A 10,533-nucleotide genomic window follows, 5' to 3' on the forward strand; every position below is an offset into this window, starting at 1 on the left:
GTCCTTCTGTTTCCAGTCCTGGACCGTGGCGGACCGCAGCAAACGCTCCAAAGTTTGGCTTAGCTTCACTAAAACAGAGAAGGCCACAGCAGAATGCAGCAGCTGCAGTAAGGAGGTTTGGTGCGAGGCAGGAAGCAGCTCCAACATGACGAAGCGTTTACTTCAACACGGCGTGAATCTGAAGGAACGCACCGCGTTGAACGTGCCGCGCTCTCCCAGCTACAATGACGCCCCAGATCCAGCTAACGCTAACAGTAGCAACGTCTCAGGTACAAAACACCTTTTATACTGAAGGGAAACCAATGATGGCTACAAATGAGTCCCCAGAGACGCCCCTCTAGGACAGAGACTCCTTTCACTTTAGCCATGAAGGGGATGATGAGCAAGGAAGAAGATGAAGGTCACCGAGCGCTGACAGGATCTGTGCTGAAGGAACCAGAACCCTGATTCAATAAAATTTCAACAATATACAACCCTAATAATAACAACTTCTCAGAAAGCTCTAAGACAAACGATCCTCCCCGCACAACGGTTCCCAACTGACTGATCCATTCCAAGCAGATCATGATCCTGTGGGGCAAAATCACCAATCAATTGATCAAATGGCATCACTAAATATAAAAAAATTAAGCAGTGATTTGTCACCTTCACGGTCTTCTTGGCGTACTTGTCCAGGGCGGATCCCTGGGTCTTGAAGATGGCCACGTTGGCCTTCAGCAGGTCCTTCCTCTCCATCCCCTCCTTCCTGGGCATGGAGCCCACCAAGATGGCGGCGTCGATGTCCTTGAAGCCCACCTCTACCTTGTCAGTGGGGATCACCTCTGGGGGGGGGGGGGCATCAGGAGGTGTCAGTTATTTCTTTTTTAAGGGACAATGCACATTAGGGTATGATTATTATAAGTAGTAGTAGTGTACATTGTGTTCAGGGCTTTGTGTACAGTTTTTGTATTTGTGGTAATATTTGACAAGTACATTAAAAATAAAAGGCAACTGTTTGTGACGACTGAATAGTGTTCAGCTGTAAATCTCTTCTTAATCTCGAGCATTAAAGTTACATTTCAACGATAACTGATGTCAAAGTAAAGCCGTTTGCCTATGAAGTTATGAATGGTTTTCATCATCAATTCCAAAAATAGTAGAAGATTCAGAAGATTTTCTTGAACAGAGACTAAAGATTTTTGAAAATAAAATCTTCACCTCAACTAATATTTATAGTTTAAAGAAGAGGAAGATCTTATTTCTTACTCACAGATTTAAATCATTTACCTGCAAGGCTAATTTTTTTTTATCAACATTTATTAACAGCCTGTTGAACTGAGGGATCTCTTATCTGTTGTCTGCAGATAACAGAACAGCTGCCCTGCTACAGGAACATAATGATCTATTGCTACAGATAAGCTCCATTAATTTCAAAATAAAAACATCTGCGTCGACCTTCTCTTGATTTTCACATTGCACAACTTTCATTCATTTATTCCGTTTTCCGCTTGTTATTTAACGTCCTCGGTCCAGAGTCTTATTGTGAAAGGGTTCATTTCAGATAAATTCCTGCCGCCTCGGCTGATCCTGACGATAAGATGCGTCCGACTGTCTGGTTCTTGGAACTAACCGCGCTGCTATCAGACTGGACTTCAGTCCGGGTTCCCGTCCCCTCTTTTCATTGTTGTCCCACCACTGCTCTGATTGGCCGCTGTGGTGCCTTAACCACCGGCCAACCAGAGGCCTTATTTGAGACACTCCTTCCTGCTCCCCACAGCAGCAGCAGAGGGGAGGTTATGAAGGACAAACAACACAAACACCATTAAAATGTGCTCCTGCTGGAACACGAGCAGCTCAGACAGCTTTGGTGGACAGCACAACGAGCCGCAGTAGTTTCTCCCTAGTTCTGACTGAAGCAGCTTCTTTTAGGCACCAGCTCAACTTGGCCTGACTTGTTTAGGTTTTCCCTTAGGCAAATCTGGTACCTGGTAGTTTCTTTGGTATCACCTCCGTCGAGGTTCCAAGCGACTCGGGGCGATACCCAAAGGTGATGTGAAAACACTGCAACAACTGACTGGTATGCAGCTAGTCCTGCGTTGTGTTTACAGCTGTGCCGCTGCTGCTTACGTTAACTCAGTTTGCTTTTAATTTAGGATTCCTTTGGTGTTTTGACTGTTCAGATTGTTTCTCCCGGGAGCAGAATTACCACTGAGAACATGTCCTCTCCAAAACAAACAGACCCAGTCATTAAAAACACTGAATAAAGCGGTTTCATCCTACAAAAACGTGCGTCTCTTCAGTGGATATAAGGGCACGTCAGAAAGCCGGCCTCTTGACAGTAAGAGGTGTCAGCTGAAAATGCGACGTGGGTTTGAGGCGCTACACTGAGGGGGAAACTATATCTGCAATGGAAAACGGAGGACAGGGCACCAAAGCGAGCAGAGTTTGTACCATCCGGCGGTAAAGGGGCATTAGTTAGTTTAACATTTTGTTCTTATCAGCGTGATAAAAGAGAGGTAGCTGTCCCCATGGGTACCTCAACTACACGCACACCATCTTAGAAAAGCTGACACGAATATTTCTATTTAAACACAGCAAGAAGGTCGTGGGTTCAAACCCCGGTTGCCCCGGCCTTTCTGTGTGGAGTTTGCATGTTCTCCCCGTGTCTGCGTGGGTTCTCTCCGGGTGCTCCGGCTTCCTCCCACCATGAAAAACACACTGCATCACACACTGTTAGCTCACCCCTCAGCAAAGGGAGGGCGCAGTCCTGCAGCTCCATGACAACTCCGTCCAGCACCGGCAGCATGGGGGGGATGTCCAGCAGGACCAGGATGATTGGCTGAAAAATGAGAGGGACAACAAAGGTATCACCTGAAAATCAAACAGGCACAGTCAAACATTTCATTTACAGCTTAGTGTTTCAATATATAGAGCTGAAAAGAGACTTTAAAAAGGTCTCATCAGGCCACATTCAGGGACACAAAGTCAACTGTAATATTGCAGCGGCTGGAATCAGGTTTTTCCAAATCAAAAATTAAATTAAATTAATTAAAATAACAAATGCCACATTTCACTTCTTTATGAACATGTCTTATTAGGAAAACCTCAATTTTACCAGACATCCAGATGCTCCAAGGTTTCCCACATTTTTCTCATAAAACGTTCTACAACTTCAATGTAAACTGTTCATGAATGAACGCAGAAGTACATAGAATACATCCGTGCATTTCTTAAAATATTATGATATTCTTCCTTTTGTTTGAGGTTATCTGCCTTTAACATTTCCCCATCCCATTACTCCAATAAAGGTGTAGGTATCCCACATTAAAATATGTATTCATGAGTCCATTATGTAACAGTCCAGCCCCACACACACACACACCGTGCATCGCCCAGCTGTCTGTGCAGTAATCAACTTCAGGGGCAAGGGGGCTCTGCTGCAGGTTATGTAACTAAGACTTTAGGCTCAGTCTTACCTGGTCCTTCCCGAACACATCTCCCTTGGCGATGCTGTACAGCAGGGAGTAGGCAATCTGGCCAGCGGCGCCGGTCACCACAACACGGATTGGTTCAGCCTGGAGGGAAACAAACACATTTGGTTCATGTGTGTCATTAACCTACATACACAACAGAAGGAGGAAATGAAAAGGCAGTAACATGCATTCAGTGGCAAGAACTGGTTGGATCACTAACTGTGATATTTTAAATTATAAAGCCTAAATTTAACAGAAGAAATAATCACAGAGGGCCTTTATCAGTGACTCCTCCTCCTTTGGAACTCAGCCCTTCTGTGTGAAGAGGACTTTTCACCTAACTCCATTAAGAAAGTCGTGCATTGTAGAGTGACCTTGCATATTGGCAAGGGTAGGTGGGACATTCAGTTTAATTTTAGATTTCTCCTATGACCCGAGGTCGCTTTTAAATTCGGCATGCATAAAATCAACCAAGCAGCTGATTTACATTAAGAAACCTTCAGCTTTATTTATGATTATTTACGCAACTCTAACGCTCGTCGCTGTGCGAAATAATGAATGAAAAGGAGGAAACCAGTAGAATAACGGAGATATTTAAGTACGATAACTGATGTAGAGTAGTTTATATGGAAGCCGAAATGAAGGAAGTTTCCAGTACATTCAGAAATATCCCTGCATCATATTTTCACCGGTTGCAACTTGTCGGACAAGCGAGGAATCGTTAAATTGCCATGTATGTGAACCGAGATTCAAACTGATGAAGCTCCTGTCATGATTGGTTACCCCGACTGAATAAAAGAATAGGCCGATGATGTAACTTGACGCTGCCGCCACGACACAGCGTGTCCTTATTAAAATGGAGGCAGATGTATGAATGCACAGAGGACTAGCAAGTTAAAACAGCGGAAACAAACCTGCACTCTCTGCTGCAGGCGCAAACGTTTTATTTTCGGGGTTTTCTACATCTCTAATGTGCGTGTTGTAAGTGCGCAACAAACTGGCAGCTCTGCCCTTGGTTGTTTAATCAGGAGTTCAGGACACAAAAAACATCCATTACACCACTTGAAATAAATTATACATAAAGTGAGATTAAGTTAAAATGCCCTATTCCCAATGTCATCTATTAATGCATCATTTAATAGACCGGTAAACTGTTTCATGGAGATTAGAAGTTTTATAGAGGACGTCCTTTATATAATTTATACCTGTACTATGGGAAAATAGTCTGCTAATGATCCATCTTACCATTTCTGCTAGCGGATGGAGGTGCTTTAGGTCTGCGGTTCCTGTTCTCCCTGCTCAGAGTCGGACTAGACGGAAGGAAGGGTCACCTCTGTTCTTGTGTTGTACAGTCAGGCGGTGAAACGACTCGTCCCGCACTCACTGTGGGACTTGTAGTCGATTTGTGAAACGAACACAGGCTTTACAACCTAGCCGATTGGACAAAGAGAACTCATTCTCCCATGATGCACCGCACTAACCACACCACGCCAAATACGGCGGAGGATTTTCTAAAAAGGTTTCTTTTTTAACTGAGATTCAGGGAGATGAACTTTGGCGACATCTCGTGGCCGACAGCGGAACTGCAGCGCTTGTCCTGCAGAACAACGCACTGCTTTGGGATCTGCCCTGTTACTGTTTGTGGTCTGTGTCAAACACTATAAAGCAGTGGTTCTCATACTTTTTCATGTCAAAGACCCCTAAACTGACACAAATTGGATCCCTATTTGCCGCCCTGCTTCCCGTTGTGAAGTGTGTTTTTGTTTGCCTATGTTTCTTGCATAGTTTCACATGTCTCATTAATTTGTTTGTCCCAGTTATATTATTTTTCACTCCCAGGCTGTGGTTGTAAATCAGAATTTTGTTATTAACTAACTTGGCTGATTAAATAAAGTAAATTTGATATGATGGCTGTGTACTCCACCACGGCCGCCCCGCTAACGCACGCACGTTCAACCTGGACCTGCCTCTAATAAACCACCTAGCAGCATCACAGCTGTTGATCACTCCGGGAATCACTTTAAAATTCCTGGAATGCCTAGAGAATCCATCAAGAACCCAAGGAACCCACTTTAAGCCCACATAAGCAACCCTGGGAAAAATAGAGGTACCCCCGCATCCACCTGAAGAACTACGAGTCATCCCATATGGACCTTTAGAATCTCGCCAAAAGATACTGAAAACCCTTAAGAAGATTGGAATTTCTCAAAAAAAACCTCTCAAGAACGTCTACATCCTGCTTTAATGGTGCAAGTAACAGCCCTAAGAAAACGTCACCCGTTGGGACCCCTTCAAAACCCTTGAAACCTCCACAAAGACCCCTTGGGTCAACACATCCCCCAGGAACCCCCTTAAAAACTCCAGGAACACCTCAAGAAACCCATCAATAACCCCAGGAACCCACGTGAAACCCCCTAAAACAAATAAATAACGCAAGGAACATCCTCAGGAACCAAAACTCCTCTAGGACCCTTGAATCCTGGAAACACTGGAGTGCCTTTTGTATCCCTGGACACCACTGAAATCCCATCGAAAACCTTTGAAGAACACAAAGACCTATGACCCCTTAAGGAAAACATTTCAGACATGTTCCTCATAAAGTCCTTGAATCTTGGAACTTGAAGTTTCTTTGGGGGCTGCAGTATTTCTAAAAATCCTGGCTATGGCCCCAAAAACCTCCTATTATATAAATCCATCTGGTTTCCTAATATCTAACCATGGGGATTGTTAAGGTATTATTAGCCAAGATACGTAGATGTCTCCCACGGAGACTGACACAATGAGTGCTTTCTGGGGTTGCTTATGGGTTTCAGGAGGTTTCAAGTGGGTTCCTTGGGTTATTGATGGGTTTCTCAAAAGAGGAGGTGTTTCTTATAAGTTTAGTTATTGTGGGGATTATCCTGTGTGACTGTTTTCAACTCTGGTTCAAAGGTGAAAGGTCACTAGGGGTCAAGTTCACTCCCCAGACTACAGGAAGGCGCTCGGTTCAGTTGCCAGCTCGTTAAGTTGTTCAGCTTGTTATCTGCAGCCTCGCGGAAGGTAAATCTGAGCAGAGCCAGACTGTCTGATCTCCTGACATTTATAGAGCAGAACAGCAGAAAGTCCAGACGTCCCCAAGATTACATACACACTTCAGTCAGGAGGTCAAAAGAAAAATATGGTGTGACATTAAGAGTTTTTCTTAAATGTCTTCAAACTAGACAATTTTCAATCAAAAATCCTACATCTAATTTTCATCTTTTCTGAAACTAATTTATGTGAAACTGACTTTAGAACATAATAGGAAACTAAAATTGCAGATATTTACAACAAAGTCTCCCACAAAACCTGGGACAGATTAGTGCCATTAAATGAAAAATCAATTCAAACAAAGACAAATAATCAAACAACAGATGGAATAACAAAATAAACATAAACTGTGTCATCAGCCAGTTGGTTCTCATTCCCAGGGAGTGAAATACCTACACTTTGACAGGTTCCTTTGGCGTATGGTCCCAAAGCACATGGCACCTTTTAGTGTCATTATTCAATGCTTAAAAGTGGGTGGGTCAGAAACCGGACTTTCTGCAGGAGACTGTTACGCAAGTAACATAACTTAGGCCTACTTAAGTTTAGTCATGCAGCAATTTTAACCCAAACCATGATCTTTTCTCAAACCGAACCAAGTAGTTTTGGTGCCTAAACCTAACCAAATTGTGATGTTTCACAATGTAAACTACTTGTTTTATTTTGAATGTCAAACCGGACATTGTTATTGCACCATGTGCAAAAAGGACTCTAAAGGGGTACCCAGGGTCTTGACCTGGTCATGACCAAGTGTCCATTTGTGGAGCCCTGGGATGAGAATGTGTTGCATTAGCTGATCTCCTGGTAAATTTACAGGTTTTGGTGCACATAAAGAAATCTTTTGGGAAAACTTCAAAAACTGTGTACTGTCCACACACTGTTCACTGAATTAAAGTAAGTAACTAAAACAAAAACCTTACTTTATCCACAATTAGAGTATGTTTTACCTGGACCTTACCTAACTCTGCAAAACAGAATCAGAACAAATACCAAACAGGTGTGGTTTCACTTGACTTAGTTGAAATAGTGTAGTAGGCTACAGTGGAGTTAACGGGACTACACAGGAGTGCATTGCAACTCTAGCCAAAAGTATATGGACATCTGTACCTTTCCTCTGGGGTTAGGTTTCCTGGTTTGAGCCACTTAGTTCCAATGAGTGGAAATACATTTTTAGGCAATAGTGTTTTATTTCCCTAATTTGGTGTGGAAGAACTGACAGCCCTGAGCTGAATGTCATCCAACACCTTACAGCCATGTCCCAACATCTTGCAGAAAGCCTTAAGTTGTTAAGTTAGAGGAGTTGAGGCTGCAGCCACAGCTTAACGACTTGTTCAGTTACCACATAGTGGCAGGAGAGTTTTTATACACAGTCTATGGAGAGTTCAGCTGTCCACATACTTTTGTCAAACCAACTGCTGCCTGAAAGGAAAGAGGTCAGAATAAAAGTGAAGCAGACGTAGGTGTAATGTGAGGGATGTTCTTTCAGGGAGAGTAGAGAGAGAGTGCTATCAGTTTCAGCATGGTCCTTCAGCCTATCAAGGACACCGGCAGCCATGTTGGATCTGTGCTGGGTTCAGTTTCTGAGAAGCTGCCTGGAGATAAAAACAGGCTGTAGTTCTGGGCTGCTGGCAGGAGCTGGCCGCGGTGCTGATAATCTGCAGCCGGGACTGCTGCATCAAGGCAGCGGCAAAAACAGGTAAAAGAGCAGGAAGCCCCCTTATTCAGCTTTCAAAATTAAAGCGCAAAGGTTGTCGTTTTATCATAATCCATGAAAAGGACTTCTTTAAAAGATTTCTTTTCATTTATTAAACATATTAACATTGGTAGTTTGTTTTGCTCACCATATACCGTTTTCTATTTGTTTCATATAGGTTTAATAATGTGTTTTTTTTCTTCTTTTTTTAGCTTAAATGCACTTTTTAATGTAAAGTATTTCTTGAGTAATCGTTGGGTCATAACTTTCATCCAGGATTAATAAAACATTATCTTATCTTATCTAATCTTTGTTTATCTTCACAAACAATGTTGTATCTTGTTGTTTTTTCACATTAAATCCTATGAGTAGGTTTATTAATTATGACTTTTTCCACTTATAACACTACAACATTCCTTTAAACATTAACTAAAAAATGTATTTTAAAAAGTATATGGATATTAATGTTTGTTCTTCTATTATATTCCTATACTGTTGCATAAAAATTTCTGGCTTTCATTATATTGTGCTTTAGATAGACCAGTATATTAGATAAGTAAGGAAGGCAAGAGTTTATTGTCTTCCTGTGAATAAAATTACCACTTTATTTTTTTTTATCCTTCTTTAAATTGCTTTGCCTTTTGTACTGTTTCAAGTCAAAATTCGGTTTTCCCAAATCAAAATGACGAAATAATTCATAATTGACTGAGATATGAGAACATCAAAATGGTGAGATACTAAATCATACTTTTAAGATAAATGATTAGATACAAAGTCAAAATTCTGAATTACCCAGACAGTTATTAGATAAGTCCATACTTTGACAAATCCACAGTTTTCATTAAATCATCGCCTGGAGATGTTATTTAGGGTAGGCCCTACATACCATGAGTAATACTTTATTACTATTGACTTTTTAAACATGCTTTCCTTTCCCAAGGGTATAATTGGCTGCCGTACTATTAAGACTTTGTAGTAAATGCTTCTTTCTTGCCGGCAATTTGTACTTATCTTACATAAAAATAATAATCAGACCTATTCAGTGTTCAAATATTGGTCTTTTATTTTGAAGACTAGCCGGAAGTCGAGTTGTTTTACCCGGACTGGCTTCACTGTGGCACTGAGCAACTTGTCAAAGCTGCCAAGTGGAGACTCTCACTGAATTGATAATGACGGGGTCAAAAAAAAAAGAGACGCAACCTGCCGAGTTCATTCACCTTCGTTTCCGGCGGCCATTTTTATACCTGAAGTCTAACGGAGAGAAAAAAAAAAGGAAAAAAAAAGGCCCGGGTAAAAAAAAACAAACACACACAGGGGGCTATTTCCTCGTCAAGTAACCTCATCTGTTCACCACTACAGATTAATAAACCACGATGAGATACACCTAACTACCGCAGACATGTTGTACCTGACTTCGTTTTGGGAGGGAAAGGTAGTCCTAACGGTCAGTAACGGCTGGAATGCTGCGTTCAAGGACGCACGGTCATCTGCGCGCGGTGGTCCAGATAGGCTATCAAACGGCAGTGCGGCTTTTAACTCACCTGCGAGGAAACCGCCCGCACCACCAGATACATGGAGGTCAGCAAAGTCAACATGGTCCCTCCGGTGTTTCTGTTGTTGTTCACTGATAACTGACGTCCTCTGGAGCAGAAATGGCGGCTCGACCCGATACCAGAAGGAAAAATATGGGTACAGAGAGAAAAGGGAGACAGGTAGACACCCACAGAAAAAGACAGATAGACAGCCAGGTGTCGCCGCGGTACCAGAGGCGACCTTTAAACCGCAGTGCAGTTCGACTTTCACGGCTTCTTGCGCCTCGGTTTGCCCGGGACTCTCTCTCACACCTCCACCCTCTACCTACACACACACATTAACACACACACACTGCTGCAGTCAGTCTAGTCCTTAATACGATTTTGAGGACGTAAATAGCCGCAGACCGGACTGCTAAAGCTGTGAGTGTGTGACCACAGGAGTGTTAAATAGTATTGATGGAAGCTATAATGAAAAATGCAAAGGAGTTTGGTGTGAAGGTTTAGGTGAAGTCACTGCACTGCAGGGGGAGGGGATGTTTTATTATGGCTGCTTCCGACCCAAAATGTATGTTTTAAGGAGGTCACATGAGGAGAGCCAGGAGTGCTGCAGTCAAAACAGTGAGAAGGAAGAGGAGGAGTCCTGGAGGTGCAGAGATCTTTAAACATTCAGACACATACTTTTTGCCTCAGAACCCCCCCCCCCCATGATGTGAAATCACTTGAATATTTGCAAATTACAGATAAAATGAACTACAAGTAGTAGTTAAAAGCAAGAGGAATATAGACC

The 10,533-nt window shown here is 42.5% G+C and overlaps 1 protein-coding gene across 2 annotated transcripts in view; it reads right to left on the reverse strand.

Moving 5' to 3' along the window:
- LOC123969550 (malate dehydrogenase, cytoplasmic-like) overlaps positions 1-9,921 on the reverse strand; it is a 15,118-nt gene extending 5,197 nt beyond the window's left edge. The window contains exons 1-4 of one of the 2 annotated variants that reach the window (XM_046047059.1): positions 9,753-9,921; positions 3,456-3,554; positions 2,722-2,818; positions 646-821 (exon numbers count right to left, since the gene is read on the reverse strand). In XM_046047059.1, the coding sequence (XP_045903015.1) occupies positions 646-821; positions 2,722-2,818; positions 3,456-3,554; positions 9,753-9,806 (426 nt within the window). In that variant the 5' untranslated portion in view covers positions 9,807-9,921. Of the gene's footprint in view, positions 1-645; positions 822-2,721; positions 2,819-3,455; positions 3,555-4,697; positions 4,844-9,752 lie in introns of those variants that run through there. The other variant, XM_046047066.1, reaches the window with a different exon arrangement.
- Between the last annotated feature and the right edge of the window lie 612 nt (positions 9,922-10,533).

The sequence above is a fragment of the Micropterus dolomieu genome, linkage group LG01 (genome assembly GCF_021292245.1).
Source record: "Micropterus dolomieu isolate WLL.071019.BEF.003 ecotype Adirondacks linkage group LG01, ASM2129224v1, whole genome shotgun sequence".
Lineage (NCBI taxonomy): Eukaryota > Metazoa > Chordata > Actinopteri > Centrarchiformes > Centrarchidae > Micropterus > Micropterus dolomieu.